The sequence below is a fragment of the Struthio camelus genome, chromosome 3 (genome assembly GCF_040807025.1).
Source record: "Struthio camelus isolate bStrCam1 chromosome 3, bStrCam1.hap1, whole genome shotgun sequence".
NCBI classification, from domain to species: Eukaryota; Metazoa; Chordata; class Aves; order Struthioniformes; family Struthionidae; genus Struthio; species Struthio camelus.
The window spans coordinates 31,141,992-31,164,150 of NC_090944.1; the positions used below are offsets into that span (position 1 = coordinate 31,141,992).

Below are 22,159 nucleotides of genomic sequence, written 5' to 3' on the forward strand. Positions count from 1 at the left end.
TGTATGGTTTATTACCAAGTTGCTGCCTGTATCTGGTACTTAGATTTTCAAATTTTGAGCTGGATTGGTGAGTCATCACTGATGATAGAGGTTTTATAGTATTGTCTGTTCCTTGTATTAGCAGCAAAAATAGCGGAGGGGAGTATTAGGCCTATATGAAAGGTAAGGCAAATAAGGCAGAAATAACTGCAAAATAATTATTGTTTTTCATGTGTATAAATATGAATTAGGAGTACAGCCTATGCTGTACTGTAGGCAAAACCTGTTTAAACAGTGTTTATAGAAGAACGAATTTTATAGGGGGAATAATTTATATTCAATTCATGATAACAAAAATATGATAATTTCCTTTGGGCCTCAGTCTTCCATAAAGCCAGATGCTCACGTCTCATACTATGCTAATTGTTCTGCCCTGTGATCTGGTTCCTCCTCTCCTGGCAACGTAACCTATTCCGTCACAGGAGTTTTGTTGGCCCTGTAGCCTTCTTATGAATAATACCCTTGCAAGGGGCAGAGAATGTGGCTGAAGAAGGATTCTGGCTCCAACAGCAGGAACTTCTTCTAGATCTTTCCCTTGAAAATGCTTTTAATTACAGAAAATAGTCTAGATTTCCCTTGCTCCAACACATTTACTATGAGTGGCATACCATAAACCCATAAAACAACATTTTTCAAGGTGTAAAGGGTCAAATTTTTAAAGAATGTTAGTTCTTTCTTTGCAAGAGGAGAGGAAAATAATCAAATACATTAGATCTATTCCTCTTCTTTCTTCTGCTTTTGGTCAAATTCTGGCAATTTTTTTGTGAGGCTATGTAAGACCACCTCATAACCAGATAGACATGCCTTTTGTCACATTATTTCGCTTTGTTGAGATTGTGGGGCAGTTTGCAAATATGCAGACTTTTAGAATCTATGCAGATGAATATTGAAACAATAATGAACCATGAAGAATACCATCAGATTTCTTAAGGCTTATTCAAGTTTCAGAAGCCACACGATCAAACCAAACATACTTTTTCTGCTCTGCTCGTTTGAATTTAGTTTGGCCAATCTGATTAAAGAGTTTTTTGTTGCCCTCTAGCAGGAGTCTTTATACCATCTGTCATTTAGAAATACAAATTGTTTGTTCATTTGTTTCTTTGTGAGTGAAAATTATTTTATTTCCCACTCTAACTTGCATTGGCATTTTCCTCCTTTTTTGTTGGTTATTACAATATGTGCTCTCCAAGATCGTGCAAAAAATTTATTTGGCATTCTCCTGCTGTTACAAGCACGGTAAGGAAATGAAAGCATTAAAATATGAAGGCAATCATGAGGTCATTTAGTCAGTGTCAGTCTTGGCAAGCCGTATTGAAGGATAATTTGGCAAGAGTTTATATATAGAGGTAACTAGTGCCACTTCCCTTTTGATACCTAGGCCATAATTTCCTTGACAATTTTGTTTGGAATAAAATTTTATAGTAGATTACTTCATTTATGCCTGTAAATTCCAGGTGTCAGTTACATATTGGGGAAATTATCCAGGATATACTTCTAGGTGAAATATCAATAAGAAAGCACTTGGGTAAATGAAAAGGATTTCTCCGAGACGTTGCATCAGAGAAAAATACCAGCTCAAGCAAAACATAAAAGGGAAATCTGTCCCCCAAAAAATCAAAAGCAGAATTCAAAAGAAGACATGGTATCTGTTACTAAACTAAGCAATGTAGTTGGCAAAAACAGATATGCCTTTGATAGGCAGTACTGAAGAAAGGTGTGCGTTCCCAAATTTATCTATCATCTGCTTTATTCCAACAATATTAACAGGCCTAACTAATCTTCTCTACAAAAACCTTTTATTGTTTATTCCTTTAGACCATCATAGTTACAATAGTGCTATGTCTGAGCTGCTGAGATATCCACCAGGAAGCCAAAAGTCTCTTCTCTATCCCGTTGACCATTTCTCATGTTCCACACGCTGTTGTTAGCTGTGCGTTAGCCCCATAGGTATGATGCTATTGACTTTCCTTAGCCCACTTCCACATCCAGCACTTATCCCGCAGGACTCATTCAGCATGTCCCAAGGGGCATGGGATGCAGCAATGGTCATCTCAGAGGCTTTGCGAAGGCAGCACAGTGCTTTGGAAGGAACCGAAGACACAAGACTGCCAAGGAGGGAGAGGTGAAAGTCCTTAAATGAAGAAAAAACACTTCCCACATGTCAGAAGGAAAATAACTTTCCAAAGTTTTTTGTTACACGTACAATGTATTTTCTCACATCAGTGGTAGCATGCCAGATGGCACCATTGCAAAAACGTAATCACTGAATCCTTTGAAACTATCAGGTGAGTTGTCCTGCTATTTCTACAGGATCAGTCCCTGCCCACAAGCTCAGGCCGGTTTCCAGCCAGTCTATGTGTGTGTTCCCATTGATTTCTGAGGCAGCTGATTCAGGTCCAATTAGCAGAATTAAGGCCCCTTTACCAGCACCGTACTTGCATTAAGTCGACTTAGCTGCTTGGCTCATATTTGGCTCTCAGATTCTTGGTCCATTCAGCTCATAACAGTATAGCTGAATTATTGCTGTTGTGGTGTTTGACCAACTTTCCCACCAGCAAAGTTAGCCATTATAACCTTATTCTCACACCAAACTCTTACTTTGAAGAATTACCTCCATCTGGACTGGACTACAAAAGACTTATTTTCCATGTTCGTTGTTGTAGCCCGTTGTGCCTGTCTGTGGTATTACTCATTTGCCACATAAGAACAAATACTGTGCTAGTGAAATTAAAGCTTAAAACTGAAGAAAAGTCCGTGCATGGTTGTACAGTGAGAAAAGAGGTATGTTTCAGCCCTTTCTTCAATCAGTTTTCCAAATTAATTTTCTCAAATGTCCTGACCGACACAGCCACATAAGTAAAATAGGCCTTAACAAATTCAAAGTCTTTCAACTGTATGTATTTTCTTACTCAAGTAACATTTTCATTTAAAAAAAAATAGCTTTAGGATGTAACCATTTAAAATATTATATATTTACATGTTTATGCCTGGATGATTATATATATATACTGAATCATATATACTCCCTTAACATTAACAGCCCTGACTATGACCCCTAATCCTGAAATCTAATTTGGTTAATCAAAATCAAACTAGTTTATTCTGTTCTTTTATAAACTTAGTATTAAAGGTATTTTGAATCAAAATTCTTTCACTGCAACTTAGTGTGCAGGTATTACCCCTAGTGAAGCCTGTGTAGCACCACTGATTTCCAGTTTTCTGATCTGCACAGGGAGGTGAAATTACTGGTTGAAGACCTCCCTTTTCATGGCATTACTTTTTACAGTTTCAAGCTCAGCGAAGTCTGAAACTGTATGATTTATGTCAGAGTGACTCTGGTAGCTTTGGGGCTCTTTCTGTTTGTCCTAGAAGAAGCCCAAATACTGTAGCTTTTAGCAACACTCCTGAGTAATGCAGATGTTGCTGTGGGTTCAAACATCAAGAGACTTCCTCCAGAAAATGTTTCCCTAACTTTAACGTCATCTTCCTGTCAGCACTCCTAAAGGTGCCCTCAAGAGCCATAATCTAATCCTTTTGTGCTATTTCCTTTTATTCACTACCTGCTGCCTTCTCTCCCATTGAGAATAGGTTGGCTTCATTCTTCAAAACCTGACTATACATATTTGACTGAGTTCTTATCGTTGGAGTTAAGGACTGCCGGTGCAACTTGCTTTTCATGGGGTCCTATTCACGAGTCCAATTCAGCAGGAAAAAGCTGGCACTGAAAATGACAAAACTAAATAAAACTAATTTCCCTGTGCCAGAGAGGAGGAAGATTCTGCAGTGACTGCTTTTCAGTACCAGAAAGACACGGATAATGGTAATCCATCCAGGCGAGAAGGCAGCTGCTCTCCTGCATTCACAAATTCAGCTTCAGAGACAGTAATACCAGGTCATTGGCTAGAACTAGGAAGTTCAGTGTGTGTGCATGTGTGCTTATGTGGGCTCTTGGCCCGCTTCAATTCACCTTTATTTCTACCTGTCAGCCTCTAATGAAGAACAAATTTCATACCCAGCTTTTCTGAAGTCCTTGAAAGGGCTAGCTGAGTGCCTAGTCCCTCACTTAGACTTGAACCTATTATTCAAGACCCTTTAGGTCCTTAGTAACTTGCATTCTATAAATTAGGGTATCTTTCCCCATAGCTATTCCTTGTGCTAAGAAACTGGCTCTTATGGCTGCTCTACATATAGCAATGTTCCCTAGGCAGAGTGTGACCTTCCAGGCTCAGCTTAAGTTTCTCACTCACATTGTAGCTGAGATCCACCTGAACTAGAAAACTAGTTAAGGGAGCCAACTTGCCTGTCTTTTTTCCCCTCAAGCCACCTACCTCAATGGCTGAGGGTGTTTTTCACTGCTAACATCAAAAGAGATCTTTCTTTCTATACTAACAACAACAAATCTTTGAGACTGTGAATCTGATATCTTAGAGGAAACAGTTCTCAAAATACATAGCTTGTCCAAGTGAATGTAGCAGGCTTCCATGCAACTACCGAGGGGGAAACAGATGACAGAGCATGCTTTCCTCTACAGCTCATGCAGAATAAATGGAGTTGCTAGGAAATGTGACTTTCCCTGACAATTGCAATGTTGATACCTGGAGCTCTTTGCAAACCTGTGCCTGACATGTAACACTTACTAAAGGTATCCTGCGGTAACTTTTCATTTAGATCTCCAAGACCCACAGGCAGGTAAATATGAATGTATGCTGATTACTGGTTTTGATTCCCTTCAGTGTGAATGTACATGGAACTACAGCTTGAAGACTGAAAGAAGTTACCAGTAACTGGCTTCTTCGAAAAACGGAGTCCACATGTACATTACTTCCTACCCTCCCTCCCCCTTCTCTCTGCATCCTTCCAGAGACTGGTGGGATTGAGACTATGCAGCTAGGAGAGAGCCGTGAAGGCTTTTTGGCTCGTTCCAGAGGCCCAGGAGAAAGAGGAGCGTACAAGTGTGCTGCCTGTGACTGCTGCAAGGGGAAAAGTTGTCTCATCTTCATTATAAGATATACTCTTTGAATGCACTAGACTATGCATCTTAAGAAACTGGCTGCTGATAATACATATTTTATTTAACAGTGAAAATATCATTCAAAAGGAAAGTCTCTTCTACTCTTGTTTTCCTAACTCTCCTTTGATTCAACATAATTTGCATACCTTGCAACATTCACTATGTCTGTGTCAAAGACCTGGGGGCAGTGTGCTGGTGGGGAGTGTTATATAAAATCTGATAGAAACGTGTGGTAGAGATGTGGTCTCAATTATGAAGAAAACTCTGCTGTAAATGTATTTTGGCAAGTGCATTTCAGATGGGAATGCTATAAAAATGCATAAATTACTTGCTTGATATAGCATTTTCAGGACCGTGTTATTAAAAAAGGTGAGATACGGCATTCTGCCTTATTCTTCACGTCATTTAAATGGTTCTATATTTGTCAACAGAGTTATCGATAAAATTTCATTGCAACATTTCTTTTTATCACTTGTGAGTTTATGGGACTACTTGAGTTTTTATTTTATTTTATAAATCATGGACTATAATGAGACTGTTTTATAATAATATAAAAGGGACTATCCTGTGGATTCCTAGTTCTAAGAACCAAACTTTCCAAGCCAAACTTACTTCCTGCTTCCACTGAACTGAGTAATTGCGTCTGCTTAGAGTTGAAATAGGGACTCACATAGCAGAACAGAAGTAGTTGTGGAAAGCTTTATGAAACCCAGCACCAAAACAATCAAATCATGCTGAATACTTACTTAGTTTATTTTACTGTGTTAGGTGTTTCTTAGCAGTAAAAGAGGAAAATATAATTAATTTAAATAACTGCAGGTAGAAATAATGCTGAGTTATCAGTGCTCACTCTGCAGATATATCTTCTGTGTTGAATTAGGTGGAAACAGCAACTGATTCAGATACTGAGAGCAGAGGTCTACGGGAGTACCACTCCGTTGGAGTGCAAGTGGAAGACGAAAAAAGGTAATTCAAACACATACAAAAATCTTTTCATAAAACAAAGCATGTTTATAGAAATAATTAATAACAAACAGCTTGTAAGTGCTGCCTCCAAACAATTCACCAGGTCAAATTTCTTAAATGCATGCTGGTCATTTGGTAAAATTTGTAGAAATTATTTAGTGATCTCTTAATATTTAGTCAGATTTCCAGGTTTTAATTGGAGGGAAGAAAGTAAAAGTTTTAAATGGATTAATAATATTCTTTCATTATTTATAGAGCAAACGCAAGGAGATACATATATTAGAATATGGTTCCTTCTATAGGACACCTCGCACTGACAGACTCCTGCAGTTCTTGCAGGGTACCTTCATCCTAAACTAGAATGAGCTTTTATGCTTGGCCAATCTTTATCTGTTTTGGTAAAACTGCTGGCTAATGTACTAATGCACCGGTTATCCCTGGCAGACACTGTCCATTGAATACTGGACTGGGACTATTATCTCATTTCACAGTAGCTAACAGATAGTATCTAGCTGCTAATTGCTTTTTATCACCATTGACTAGAAGTAATTTGAACCAATAAGCCTAGATGTGAAAAGATTTCATGAACAATCGTTGCCTCTCTATATAACTTTTTAACTTGAAGCTTTTCTAAAATGTCATTATTCAGTGGCATATTGCAATCGAAAATCAACATTTAATGGTCATTCTATGAAGCAGGAAAAAAAAGAACTCTTCAACCTGGTGCTACTATTTTTCTTTTATTAAAGAATTCTCGACAGTCAGCTTAGAAGATTTTCGGACTTCATTTGGTTATGATCCTTAATATTTGATTTTTTTTATATGTGTACTTCATAGTCCTCTATCAGGAAATATAACTCTGCAGTTCTGCTAGTTATTTCCATTTCATTTAGCAATGATACGCAATATTTTACAGTATGAGAACAAATCAATATTTGCTTCAAGAGATAATTTAAAAGATTTTCCTCTGTATCTTTGCTCAAATCAATAATGCCACTATAACCCTATGCATTTGTTTTTTCCTCTCTGTTGTTACTCACTGTCTTATTTTAGTGAAATAAGCACAAGGAAAAAAATTATCTTAAAGTTCAAGGGAAAAAACAGAATTCATTCACTGACACGTTATTCTATGCCCCTGTATAATTACATATGTGTTTATATTTTTTAATCTCTTTTCTTCCTTGCTTCATCACCAAGACATGGACGATTTAAGCGCTCAAACAGCGTAACAGCAGCTGTCCAGGCTGACCTGGAACTGGAGGGCTTTCCAGGACACATAACCATGGAGGACAAAGGACTTCAGTTTGGATCGTCATTCCAGCAGCACTCAGAGCCCAGCACTCCTACCCAATACAGCGCAGTGAGAACTGTACGGACACAGGGACTCTTCAGTTACCGAGAAGATTATAGGACCCCGGTTGACACCTCAAATCTTCCACCACCAGAACCCTGGCTAGAGCCAGCCATTGAGACAGTAGAAACTGGTCGAATGTCTCCTTGTCGACGGGATGGATCTTGGTTTATGAAGTTACTACATACTGAAACTAAGAGGATGGAAGGATGGTGTAAAGAAATGGAAAGAGAGGCAGAAGAAAATGATCTTTCTGAAGAAAGTAAGAACATTTCAGTATCTTTTTTTATAGATGTCTGTTAAAATGGGATGTTAGGATGAAGTCGCGGTCTGTAGCTTTTCCTTACTCATTTTGCAGTGTCAAAGACACTCTACAGAGCCATTAAATAGAAGATCCCTCTCCTGTAAGAGACTGTGCAAGCAGGCCTTTGCCAGAGTGAGGTTTTACGGAAGTAGTTGAGGAACCATCTGTATAGTCAAGTGCTGGATCAAAATTTGGTGCTAAATATGGCTCAGATGGTGCAATAGCTACAGATCTGTAGCTCCATCTCTGACACGATCTTCCCACCAACTTCTATGACTCTAGTGCCTGATCCTTTGCCCGAGTGTACTAGGTGGTCCTGCATAAACATTTGTTAGGTGTCTTCCTAAATCCTAAGAATTTGCCTGCTACTTGGAACAACTGTTTTTAAAATTTTGTCATTCCTTTCCAGGCGCTTCAGCCTGACATAAAAGGTTCATTAGATTAATGGAAAGAAATAGGCAAAAATAGTAGTTAAAGCACTTCTACAGTTACACAGACATGCAAAGTCTTAGATAGTTCAGCTACATTTATTTACTATAATTTTGTCAATAATCATTATTATTCTCTTATTTCCTGTAGACATCTTGAAAGGAATGATGGGATAAAATGAAAAATAATGTAGACTATTTTGGAACAGGATCCAAGCCAGCGCTAATGATAGTAATATATCAAAGTGGTCCTAGCTCTCGGTAGCCAGCTCCCTGTGATTCCCTTTGAGGTCAATTATCCTTGTTCTTCAGTCTCTGTTTTATAAATATTTCAGTTCCCTCTGATCTGAATTATTTCCTCAACCTCAGTTTTCTCAGCTCACAAATTAGTTTTTATTAAGTTTTCTTACTAGCATCTTTTTCTACACTTCACCAATCTAACACACAACATTTTTTCCTGATTGTCTTCTTCCTCTCAATGATTTCTTGTGTATGTTCTGCCCTCGGGTCTTGGGCCAGGCCTACATGATGACTAGCAGGCCAATTTCTATTTCTTGCATTGACCTTTTGGGGAGAAAGAATGTCTACGTTTTTGCTTCATCATTTTCATTTTACATCATATTTCTCCACTACGTTGGGTACAAGTCTTTTCCAAGTAAAAACATAGGGTTTGGGGCGAAATGGGGGACATAAAGGCTGTTTTTATTTCTCCAAATGTCATTGCTTTCTGGAGTTTGGAGTTTTGTAATAATTTTCATCATAACAGTTTTGAGCTGAGAATTTTCTTTTTGTACTGATACTATGAAGTATTTAATGCTCTCCTAGGGGCTGTTAAGCTCCCACTAATAAAATACTCTGCTGCACTTAGAGTGTATTAGGGTTCCCCAGTCTTCTTTCATACACCCCAAATCTTTGTTCTCCTGAATATTGACATTTGTTTGCTATCATTAAGTATCGTGAAGTATGAGGTTCCTAGATGGCCTTTTACTGATGTGGGCACATCACTGATTGCGATCTGAAGCAACATTCCAACGAGCAACACTTTAGTCTCCTTGGCAAGAGTAAAATTATTAGGGAGAAAAGTCAGGAAATACATAGCCAGTTAGCTCATCTGTTTCTCTAGGAGACCAATGAGGAGTCCTCGGGCAATGGGAGGACTTCTCCCACCTCCTTTCTCTGCAAGCCTTTCCCCTCCCACAGCCCTAATCTAATCCCCGATCCAATGAAATGAACAGTGGAAATACTCTCACATCAGTACTCTTTTCTCAGTTGTGGAAAGTTACTCTCTGGCATATGAAGCTGACTTGAGTAAAACTTGGAGAAGGTGATTTTGGATGACTATCAATTCATAGGTGCAGAACCACCTTCCCTGCTCCCACGTGAAGCTATGCTCTTGCAATCTAGAAATAGTATAAAACACCTTGCCACACAGGGAAGCAGCAATTAGGAGAATAGTTTTCAAACAATTGTACAGAGGTCATGAAGACACATTGGACTTCAGTCATTTTTGTTACTATTTTGACCTAGAGAGACCATTTTAACCTAAAATAATTCCAGAGAGCAAACAAAACGGAAATATGAGGATTTTATGTTTCCCCATTTGCAGAGTGACTCTACTCTGTAAGAGAAAAAGAAAAAACAGTTCCTTGATGTAGAGATATTTAAGCACAACTAAAATGGGCCTTGCAATCCACTTTTTAAACTAACCACAAAGGTTTTGTTACCTGTGTTTGGTACCTCCCTGAAACCTTAGTGGAATTACTATCAAATAGGTCTATATAGCATAAAGAAAATCGGATTTTTATCTTCAGATGTCTGTCAGAAATGACATTCAGACTTCCACTTGTCCATCTTATGTCTCTCAATTTCAAGACATGTTCCTCAAATCATTTCCAAATTGCATTATCTTTGAAAAAGTATCCCATCACTTAATGTAACTTACATCAGGAAAAAAGAAGTTATCAAAGAATTATTTTTACGGAGGGAATAAGCTTCACAACGTTTTAAGATTTCTGTGTGAACATTTTTTTTCATGTTGAGCCTTTGACACATTTTTTGTCCCCCACCATTTGAGCCATGGTGGTTGAAAGGTGTGTATCCACAAGAACTGAGGTTTAATGATACCTCAGCATGAAATGTATTTTGACATATTTAAGCATCTGGCAGTTTCCTGAAAAAAAAATTTCACAAATGTCTGAGCTAGAAGCAACTGAATATGTTCTCCTATTTTCCAGCAGGAGCTACTATTCCCAAAACACTTCACAGCAAAGTCGACGCATTTGGACTGTCATTGTTAGTGCTGAATCATTTATTTTAAGCCAGGTTATATTAATTGTACCTCAGGAACAAATGTAGCTTTGCATCTCTTAGGAGAAGGCCATCCTTATGCTACCATTTATATTTCATTTTAATCATAGGAAGAGTTAAAACAGAACTGCATTTTAGAAAGTAATTTCATTTTGTGTGTTAGCAAAATAGCCTTGAGATCACAGAAAGCCACAGATCTGATTGCTGTATTGATTTTTTCTTTCACTGTAGCTTCTCTCCCATAATGTTGTTTTAAGAACTTCACTCATCAGGTCTTTGAAAAGGAGAAAATAATCATTGCAACAAAAATAACCTCTCTCTCTTTCTTTTCGCAGAATTTATTTTTTTGGTCAGTTGCCATGAACTGTATTTTCTAGTCTCTATGAATTTCATATATTGTTTATGTGGGCAGTTATTTGTGTTCTTAATGCTTATTATAACATATATATTTATGTATGTATGCATGTATGTATGTGTGTATGTGTGTATGTGTGTATGTGTATGGCAGTAGCTGTTAAAAGTCATCTGATCATTTGTACTAGCAGAGTACCAGGCAAAGATACGTGTTTCTCAAGGATAAAGGCTAGAGTTTCAGTTTTGCACCCTGGAAATTGTATTTGGCTGTTAGCGATGTGTAGGTGATGATAAGAAAAACACTCTTGATTGTCGCAAAGCTACTGAAGACAGGGAGGGCCAGGACTGTACAGCTCGTGAACTGTGTGATGGGAGCAGTAAGGAGGTGAGCAGGCCAGCCCAGAAGGGGACTGGGCCTGCGGGCATCAGTCACTACCCAGAGCTTGTAGATTTGTCAGAGAGAAGCAGGAGGAGCTGAGGACGTTGTGGGCTCCTGAATGCCGTATGTTTTTTCAAGAAGCATTTCAGTACACAAGTCAAACAAAAAATAGACTTTACTCTCATGTCAAAATCTAATGGTAGATATACATTGAGGCTTGCAAAAAAATTCCCTTTGTTAGAACAGAGTCTAACAAAGTATGAACCCTACAAGCAAAAGGGTTGTTTTGCAGGCATCTTCTGTATCTTTGTTATAGGAGCTCTGCTGGCATAGCTGCATCTATTGAGGTAAAGTGATCTGTAGTGTAGAAAAGGTGTTAGAGACAGAGAGGGCACAAAATATCACCCTTTTCTCCCCTTCCCGCTTCATTTCATGGATGCCTGGCTTTTCCTTGCTAAACCTTTGGCTAATATTTCCAGTGTGCTGCAAGGGATTTAATGACACATACAAACAGTAACAGAAAAGATAGAGTTAAATCACCATACTTTGGGGGGGAAGGGAAAAAAAAAAAAAATCTCACAACTGATTTATTTTAGCATATTCATCAACTTATCATCCATAAAAGCTGTCTTGGTGGTTTACCAAATGCAGGTTATTCTATCACTTACATAATTTCCTAATGTTTTTCACAACTGTCCTTCAGGAACTGTTGCAATTTACATCTGGAGTGTTGTAAATGACTAGAGAATGTCTTAATTTCCTTGAAACAGTTTTTAAAGTCAATCAGAGACAGTCTCATAATGTGGAATCTAAGAATCCCTCTTAGCATTTGAATTGTTCTGCTCAGCTTTTCTCCTTTTTCACCCAGCTCCGTTTAAGTAAAAAGTCAATCTACATAGAGTCTCAGTTGGTTCGCATTTGAATCTCACTTGGATCCCATTGCCCTACTGTTGTGATCACAGATCCTAAGATCAGTGCTGTGGAAATCTGTCATTTGGAAGTATCTCAGTAGCTTGAAAGTTGCAGGTTTGAAATCTTAAAATTGATATGGAGTTAAACAAAAGTTTTGGTGTACAATCAGGACTCTCTAGTGTGCTTCATTCATTTTATAAATCGTGCCATGCCTTATAAAATCCTGCCTTATAAAAGTCCTTATTGGCTTCTATTAAAGGAAATTCTCTCTTTTCTAAATCACATCTTTGGTATGTACAATATATGTATGATGTATATTGACATATTAATAAGTATATTTTATAGTCTGAGCAATACCATTCCAATGGCTGTACAGTTTCTTATAAAATAGATGTATTTTATACTTACATTATAGAACACTGCTATTAGGTAGCTGCGCTGTCCAAAAATATCATCTCACTCTAAATATTATACATTTATTATTATGCTTATATTTTGTGAAAAAGGCACACATTTCAGACTGCAGATTAGTAAATTAGGAGGTTTAGAGATTAGACAAGTATCTGCTCTACATACCCTGGTATGAGTTAGGAGATGTCACCTTGAAGATTTTTTCCAGGCATATGTTCTCTATATTGTGTATGGAACAATTTGTTTACAATTATAGAAAAAATGAAATAATCAAATGAAATGAAAATTTAAAATTAGAATTAAATGAAATTAAAAAAAAATTGCTAAAGATGAATGAACATTAATACAGACCTATCAGTTAAATAAACCGTAATGAATGCCAGGGAAACAAATATGATCGAATATAGATTGATTCTTAGCAGTTTGTCATCACTGGTACAGTAGTGGCACAACTGAACAAAGCTTTTAACCTGTCAAAAATAGAGTAACAGCATCATATTGTGATCATGATTTCTTCAGTATAGATCTGATTTTTCCCCCTCTGTCTCTGTGATGTGAAGGCGTAGTCAGTTTCATGATTTTTAGTGCTTCTCAAGCAATAGAACATATATACCTATAATCTCAAATCTTATAATGTGCTTATTGCAAGGGAGACATCATTGCATTAACTGTGGATGTTGTTACAAGGAACTTGCACAATCTCTGACCAGAGAATACATCCTGAAGTCATGGTCTAAGTTTTGTATATCTTCAAAGTAGAAGCCATGCAGGACCACACAACAAAAACTGAATGTTTCATATGCTTCAGGGAGCAGAATTATGGTTGTGTCACTCCTGACTTTCCAGGAAAGATAACATAATCTTAATCGGGGGGTGAGAGGGTAGATGACACATATGGAATTTACATATATTTATGAGAATTGGTTGATTTTATCTTCATTTATTTACAAGCAAAATCTTCTAGGCATTACCAGACATCTCAGTCTCTCCAGTCTCTAACATTCATCATTCTTTCATGGAAATAATCAATCTATCTGCACTCATCAGAATAATTCCCCAATGCATGAAATTAATAACAAGGCTTTAGTTGTCTATTAATAGTGTGCTAAAGATTATGAATTGAAGTGTTTTAATACTTTAATTTAATTACAGTAAAGCAGAGTGGCATGAATATGAGAGATTCTAACATCTATGTTTTATTAAGTCTGATTTACTTATTGAAATGGAAATAGAGTTGGGAGATCTTTAGTAAATGGTAGGCTTGTAATTGTACATGTGTATTCACTACTATTAGAGCCATTTTTAAGAACTGCTATAGGCTGCTTTGTACCTAATATTCCTGGCAACCGGCTCCTAGTTCTGCAAGTTATTTAAGCTTGCCGTATGTGCACTAGCGCTGAGGGAACAAGGCTCATTTCGCCTGGTGCAGAAGATGCTAATAGGGGAGCTAATTACAGTGTTGCACTGACTGGTGAGTGAATACCAAGGTGGAGCCAGACTCTTCTCTGAGGTGCACACTGGAAGGATGAGACGTCACAGGCACAATTTGCAGCAAGAGAAATGCCAGCTGAACAGAAGAAAAAAGTCCTCAGCGTGGAGATGGTCAAACACAGCCTGAGAGGCTGTAGTTTGTCTGTCCTTCAGGATTTCCAAAACTTGGATGGAATAAAGGCCTGAGCAATCCAGGCTAGCAGCAAGCAGTTCCAATGAAGTTTGTGAGGGTAATCACAGGCGTACTTTTCGATCCGGAGGTCTTCTGCTCATATGGGATGGGGAAACTCTGTGCTTCTTCAGGAGATGCAGGAGTTGCCCAGCACAAGGTTGCTTCTGTAATTTCTGGTGAGGCATCTTTGGCATGTCGCTCAACTCGATGACACACCTGATTAGCACGGGACCACTGTGTCTAACATCCTCAGTGCACCTGTATCATACCAAAATGCTGCGCTGCCAGTGCCTTGCCTAAATCTTTCTGGTCTGCCTGGGCTTTAAATCATGGGTACTTGTTAACGTGAAGGATAATGAAGATCAAATAAATATTTATTTGAGGAGGGTTGGGTGTGAGATTCACTAGAAAATGTCAGTTCTGTAATAGGGTCAGGCAGGATGTCCTTTTCTCAGACTATGCATTTCAGGTATGAGCTGTACAATTAGATGGAAGAAACTAAAGCCAAAATGTATTCCTTGTCAGACAAGCACTGTAACCATTAGCCTATGGTTCATCAGCCTATCTCTGGATAGATACCGGACTCTTCCTGTCCCGTAAATACTAGAATATAATGTGGAATAGCTTCAGTAAGAAAATGTCAGAGATAACTACTGTACCAAAATTTCTCATCCTGGCAAGGAAGGGATGCTGACCCTATATCTGGAGTTTGTCTTATGTCCTGAGCTACAGAACATCAAGGGGAAAGGAGAATCCCAGTTTGTTTGTCTTTGCATTTGTTAAAAAATGCTGAAAAAAAATTAAAGCAATTTTTTTTCATACCAAATGAAACATTTCCTTTTTGTTCGGGTTTCTGTGTGTTTGTTGGTTTCCAAACACCCAAAACGTTGCTTTTCATATGCCAAAAACTCCATGGAGGAAAGTGAGGGTTTTGGTGATCAGAAACCCCAAACCAATTAAAATGTTTTATTTCATTTGACCGACAAAACAAAAACAAAACTGCAGTGAATTATTCATGCAGCCCGGAGCCACTTAACCCTTTCACAAATGGGTACCACAAGGGACTGATGAATTATTTATATTACTGTTTAATTTAGTGTTGTGGTGCAGCTATAAACTGTTTGTCTAACAGAAAATGCAATAGAGTTTGAGAACCACAGCTTTACAAATTTACACATGTATTTAAAGTTAGACAAGTATGTGTTTTCACAGAACTGAAGCCTAAAACTTCCAAATTATCTCTTGCTGCTTCTTGTGGTTAGGCAGAGGTCCCACTGGTCTAGATAAAGCAAAATTAAAGCATAATGCCTCCTATGAAAATATTTTTTCACATGCCATCCAGTCACCTCTTATTCTAAAAACAACAAAATGTTGAGCCTTGCTGGAGTTTAACGTTTGCTGTATCACATGTTGCAGTTTAGTTTTCCTGTAATATTATAGCTTCATTCCACCCTCTGGGTCCTGTTTGAATTATCAATTTGTTTCCTCAAATGATGAAGCTGTTTGAGTTTGAGAGATGTCAGAATTCCTGTCCCACCCCTACACCTGCATCTCCTTCCAGCCTTCCCCATGAACATTATTTAAAGATCTGAGAATACTCAGGAAAAACTCAGTCTTCCACTGAACCCCCAGCTTATAGTGCTTTTTAAGATGCTGCTTTTTCTGCATAGGGAAGGAAGTGTAATTTGGTCTAAGAACATATATTGCTACCTACCAATGTATGGTATTTATCCCAGCAAATGTGTTTAGGAAGAGTTAGTTTTCTAGAGCTAAGCCAGTCCTCTTAAGCTCTCTAGCCAATAGAAAGAAATAGGCATCTCCAGAAAGAAATTCCTCTCATCCAAAATAAACTGCCTGCCTTGGGTGAGCTGACTATTTCTTTTCATTACCTATAGAGCAAGCAAATAGAAGTTTTTATTTAGACTGCTGACCCTGGGAAGCAGTCAAGTAGAAAGAATTTGCTCCCTTTCCCCAGTGCTTATGCACTTGGGAAATGGCAAGTGCAATGACAGTGGGGAAAGCCCAACAGACCGTGCTGGCTGATTATGACTGAGCAAAGTCGTGGAGCACATGCTTGTGTCTCGCTGTGCTGCTGCTACTGTGCTGAGGTCTTTATGCATTTTCCAGAGTAGATGACCTGCAGCTCCCAGTGAGGGTGCCAAGACATGTCTCGAAGACATGAAACCTCTGAGGAGCTCATCATTATGGCAGGAGTACTGTATGCTATAGTTTAACATATTAACCTTAATCCCAGTACAGATAGGATAAAGAGAATTCATCCAGGGATCATCCACACAACTGAGTGAAGTCATTTGTGATTGCAGAACCAGAAGATTTGATCCAAGGTACATTTAAAGCTCCCTTTGACTTCAGAGGGAACAGGATTCTACCTTGAAGGGCCTACCTGGTTCTCAGGGCAAGAGTGTTTCAACAGCTTTGAGCTGGGTCCAATTTCCTTTTTTTTTTCTTTTGTTGTGCATCTGTAATGTATACAAAAAATCTTTATGGATTCAGATAAATAAAGTATTAATGTTGATCTTAAAAGAATATTATGACAATGGTAATTTAGGACTTTATGTAAAGAGAATTTCTGTATAAATAGGTTTATGATACCATCTGAAAAATAAAATGATAATCTTACAGGAACATGATAAGTGATGTTCCTGTATGGCACCTGTGGAGTAAAGTTATCTTTGTTAGCTATGCCTCATGGTGCTTAGGAGATAAGTCTAGGAAAATTAGTGGACTATGAAGTTGGGTGATAACTCACTAGTTTTTGATGTCAGTAGACCTACTGAATTGTTTGCAGTTAAGTTCTTTGTCAGATCAGGATTAATGCATTTGCTAGGAAAACATTCCGAATGATAGTGCTTTTCACTAAGCTTTTTTTTTAGCCATTTAATTTAGACATTAAGATTGTGTTCAAAAATATATGCATAAATGTATGTATAAAAATAATATATTAATAATAATTAATATACAAAAATATATGTATAAACAGCTTCAGCTAGCTGCATATATGCCCTTGAATATTCTTAATTTCTTAAGCAGAGATACTGTTCTGAGTTGTTAATAAATCACTTACTATTGCCAAAGGATAAGGTGCCACAGAGCATTCCTATATCTCTATTTTCCTTAAAATTGTTTTATATATTTGATCTCAAAAAGCATAAATGAATATTTATTTCTCTTATAAACTAAGCTGTAGATTCAGCTACATGTTTTCTTCAGCTGGCATTTTGCATTTATACATGGTAGTAATAACCTGTCTGTGTGCTCAGTCCTAGGTAAGATCCGAAGTGCTGTTGGAAGTGCTCAGCTCCTCATGTCTCAGAAATTCCAGCAATTTTATTGGCTTTGTCAGCAAAATCTGGTAAGTCACCGTGTCTGGCCATTCTTGAAGAGTTGAAGGCCATTTATACCTAAGTATTCCACAAAAAATAACCTTAAATTTTAGAAATTAACATTTTACTTGAAAGTCAACACTAACAACAAAAGTGTAATGCACCCAAACAGTAGCATTCTGAAATGTCATTTTCACATCCCACACTTGTCTTACTGCTCTTTTTTTTTAATTTAATCTTTCAGTGTGGTATAAGTACAGTTTTTATCAAAGCAGACTTGTAATTTCAGTTTAGGTGGGTTTTGTCTTTTCATTTTTGCTGTCTTGATTAAATTAAAAATATAAGAGAACAAATGGCAGCTTTCTGAGACATAATATTATGGCTTATTTTTGTAACAATCTAGAATAGCAACTATTGTTCTGGTAAGACTGAAGCAATTTCTCAAATTACAGTAAGTGGAGAACAGCATGATACATGATCATGTTTTCTATCTACCTGAAAATAGGACTGATCTTGAAAATAGGAATATACGTAGAGTTCATAAAATTGGATTTCATAATTTGTATTGCCAATTATATATAAGACATCCTAGGGCTAAAGAAACAGATGCAGTATAATATTTCTAAGAGTTACTGCTATTGTTCTGGAAGTTCGTTAGAGACTAATTCAATTCTAAATGTTATCTTCATTAAAATGACAGCAGCCCTCAGTGACAGGAAAATTGTGGCAAGATGTTACTAATCAATAGAAGAAAGTAATTCTCACTCAGGCTGGTGGTAGAACGTAGCATTCTACTTTCTACTGCATTCTACTTTCTTTGGCTAACCTGAAGATGAAGCATAACTTTCATCTTTTTACTGTCTCTACACCTCATATATTAAAAATGCTGAATTCTGATGCACATGTAACAGCAGACATGACCTGTATGTCTGGTTAGATAAATTTCTTTAGTTGTTAGTATTTGCCGCATATCTTTTTAGAGCAAAACATTCATTTTGTAGAGAACAAGTTTGTTACATTTCATCTGTAAAGTTAAGCATCTATAACTCCTGAAATTGTAATCGAATATTACTGGGAAAGCCATGCCAAAAATGTCCTGCCTTCTGACAGGAAATGATCAGATATATGGTCCTCATTAGGAAAGAATCCAATTATCTACTTCAAAGATTGTCAAAACAAGAATTTTTATAATCATGACAGAATGACTGAAGAAATACACATAGTAAGGAAAGCAAGAGATGACCACGTCTGTAGCATCAAACATGTCACGTGTACTATCATTTGTTTGTTTGGTGGTGAAAGAAGGAAATCTTCATTAATGTGTACAAGTCACTGCAAATTTCAAAGTGCCCTCCATTAGCTGATTGATTAAGCTATGCAAACTGAGATTTGGAGAGCCTAGCCTCTGTTCCACTTCATTTACCTTCAAGTGGGTCCAGCACTTGTGTTTGAGAGCTTTACTGTAATAACAAGAGCAGCTCCTGCTCAGCACGGCCATCGGCTGTTTGGAACAATTCATTACTGCAAAAGCAATGGGAACACAAGGGAGAAATCCACAGCTTTGCAGGCAAGATAACCAAAGAACTGACAAGATTTTATTCCTCTCATCCTTATTTGTGTAATAAACCTTTGAACTCCATAACAGCAGCTTTATCCCATTCTTACAATTTAGGCTCCGAATTTTCTTCAGTCTCATTAATGTTAAAACAGCGACAGAATCTACGGAAAGCAGCAACTACAAAACAGGGCTTTTAGCTCATTCGTGTTCCATGGCTTTTCTTCTTATGCTTAACGACAGGGTTTGTTGCTAAATATTCACTAAACACATATCTACAGCAGGCAATCCATATGCTCCTGCCGCAACGTCTCTGTACTCGATGGGAACTTGGCCAGCTATCAGCCAGTCACTGCTTTCCCCTACTGGAAAGTTTCTAACATGCATAGGGGTGCAATGCAGCAGTTCTCTAACAGTATTCAGCAAGAATAAACATAAATGTAGGGCAGGAAATAATGGTATCTCCTTCAGCCAATTCAAAATGCAGTAAGGGTTCAGGAAGACGGATATAGTTACTCAAAACTGAAATTTAGCCAGGGAATTCACCGATCACCCATAGACTTTTGCAAAGGGTTATGGGAACTTTAAGGAGCACGTTTGATTATGCTCTCGGTTTATATCTCTTATAGAAGACTCTTAGTCATGGTAAATTCAGAATACTGTTGGCTTCAAAGAAATTTTTCTGAGAATCTGGTCTGGTATCTCCTAGAGTACAGTGCTCCCACTAACTGCTAGAAAAAAAACATCACTGGTTAATAACTACTCCCTCCTGAATTATTCACATCACCTCTTGTAAAACTCGGCTTTTGCTTTGAAGTGTCCTCCTCCATACTCTAGTCAGCACAGATCCTGCTCAGCTCGTGTGAGATCATCACTCAATATGTCATGGTTGTAGGCAAAAAGAGAGCGACGTGAGTGTCAGCTAGGTACTTTCTGATTTTGCTTTAGGCTTCATGCAGAAAGAGGGCTACAAAGCTGAATTCAAAATAAGGTACAAATAAATGAGCAGATTGTGAAAAGAACCTGATTTAAGCCAATCTTTTCAAAATTTAGCTAACTTTAATAGTAATCATTTTTGCTAATGTTTAAGCAGTGTGACTGTGGGCTATCAATACCCAAGTGATAGCAGCAGGAGGCAGCCCTCTTGTGTCCAGATAACGTAAGGCACAGGCCTCACGCAGCAGCCGTGCTGGAGCTGTGCAATCCTGAAACAGGGGTGAGCAGAGCAGGGTGTGCAAAGGTACAGAAGAGGAATAACCCTTGTTTCAGAAGGGAATGGCATCTCAATGAGTGGCATCATTTTATCGCTCTTTAGAGGAAACTGGAGAGGGGGACTGATGATAGCAGGCTGGAGAGAACAGATTGCAATACAAGACACATTGCTGTGGGACTCTGCTGACAAATTTCAAAGAGGGAGTCAATTCTTGAAGTCCCGGATACTGACCTTTGTAGGGTGACTAATACCGCTGACATAGATTGTAAATGGTTTTGGAGTAAATTGGGATCTACATGGCAACACTGGATGTTGTCATGCCTAAGTTCAGGCACTCACCTCCCACAGCAGCATTTGCAAACCCAAGTTCTGTTGTTAAGTACCAATTCCTCGTGTAAGACCACTAGGAATCTGGAATTCAGGGGAGGAATTCAGTAGAAATACTGATTTGCCTCTCTCCCAGGTTTATGTGGGATTAGGGTTCACACAAAACCCTTTGTCCCAGAAGTTCCTAAAATATGGGGCACAGTAACTTCGTTGTTCTTTTGTTATATAATAAACTAATCATGACAGCTGTTGCCCAGGCAGAGAGAGATCTTGTTGGCCTAAGTGAGTTCAGCTCCATCTCTCCCAGGTCCATTGCGTAGACCATCTTAACTATTTATTCCTGCCCTAGAGGGAAAGAAATTTTCCCATCATCTTCACAGATGGGATATTTTTATTAAAGTGACAAATCTATATTCTGGAACTAGAACTAATGTCTATAAAATAAAGGGTTGAAAGTCTATAGAATACTTTCCTGATGTAATTTTTATCTTGTGCCAATATCAGGTTAACAGTCAAATGAAGAGTAGTTTTCCTAAATGGCTACATTCATATTTGCTCCGTTAAGTCTTTTGCACATTTTCATTCTATAATTAAAACTGTTTGCCTTACACACAAATTTGAAAACCCAAGACAATATAAACACTGAATTCGGCCTAAACTGGCAAGTACTTTGCTGTATTATTTCATCGTCTACTCAGCTGTCCTGTATGTAATTTTTAACCAGAAAGACTTTAGGCTGGCTAGAATACAAAGCACATTTCCCTTCTCCATAATAATCAGCAGACACAGGCTGCCAGCTTGCTACATTTTAGAAATGCAGGTCAGCCTAGCATATGGTGTTAAGGAACTTCCCATGCTGCAAGGATTCAGAAAGGCTAGCATGTGACATCTAACTCATTTATATTTGGGCTGTGTAGGAGGCATGACTTTCCAGTCACAGATCCCAGCTGTAAAATGCATGTAAGCCTTAGCTTGGTACAGCACTCTAGCAATATAATCTGTTGCGATTCCTTTCCTGCCTCAAAGCACATTGTTTAAAGTCTCTTGGTCTATTCATATTTTCTCCTTTGTATATGTGACAGGACCCGAGTGCTATGCCAAGACCAACTTCCCAGGACCTAGCAGGATTCTGGGACTTATTGCAGCTCTCAATTGAAGACGTCAGCATGAAGTTCGATGAACTGCACCAGTTGAAACTCAATGAATGGAAAATAATAGAATCACCTGAAAGGAAGGTAAGCAGACCATGGACAATAGCATTTGCTTTCCATTTGTAGTTTTGTGGTCTCCTTGTGTTAAATCCAATGGTAAAACATGATAGGCTTCCAACCCAAAGATCAAAAGTATCTAACTGGCAATACACAATCCTTCATCAGATGTAAAGGTTTATTTATTCATTTTTTTCACATGGTTGAGTTGAACTATGTAACAAGTGAAATGGATTTTGCTAAGTCCTGTCAATGTGCTCCTTGACCACTTTTATTCAAATTATTTGGATTTGAATTATAAGGGCTGCAACTGAAATATGTTCTGATTAATTCAGATTGAGGACAATAGCCTGAGAATTCAGCTAAGGTCAGCCCCCGCCTGCTGCC

General features: G+C 38.0%; 1 protein-coding gene across 17 annotated transcripts in view; it reads left to right on the plus strand.

Moving 5' to 3' along the window:
* The window catches only part of DLGAP2 (DLG associated protein 2), a 465,625-nt gene that overhangs the window by 437,359 nt on the left and 6,107 nt on the right, over positions 1-22,159 (plus strand). For all 17 annotated transcript variants that reach the window (XM_068937311.1, XM_068937314.1, XM_068937312.1 and 14 more), the window contains 4 exons: positions 5,931-6,016; positions 7,214-7,629; positions 17,407-17,498; positions 21,647-21,799. In XM_068937311.1, the coding sequence (XP_068793412.1) occupies positions 5,931-6,016; positions 7,214-7,629; positions 17,407-17,498; positions 21,647-21,799 (747 nt within the window). The remainder of the gene's footprint in view (positions 1-5,930; positions 6,017-7,213; positions 7,630-17,406; positions 17,499-21,646; positions 21,800-22,159) is intronic.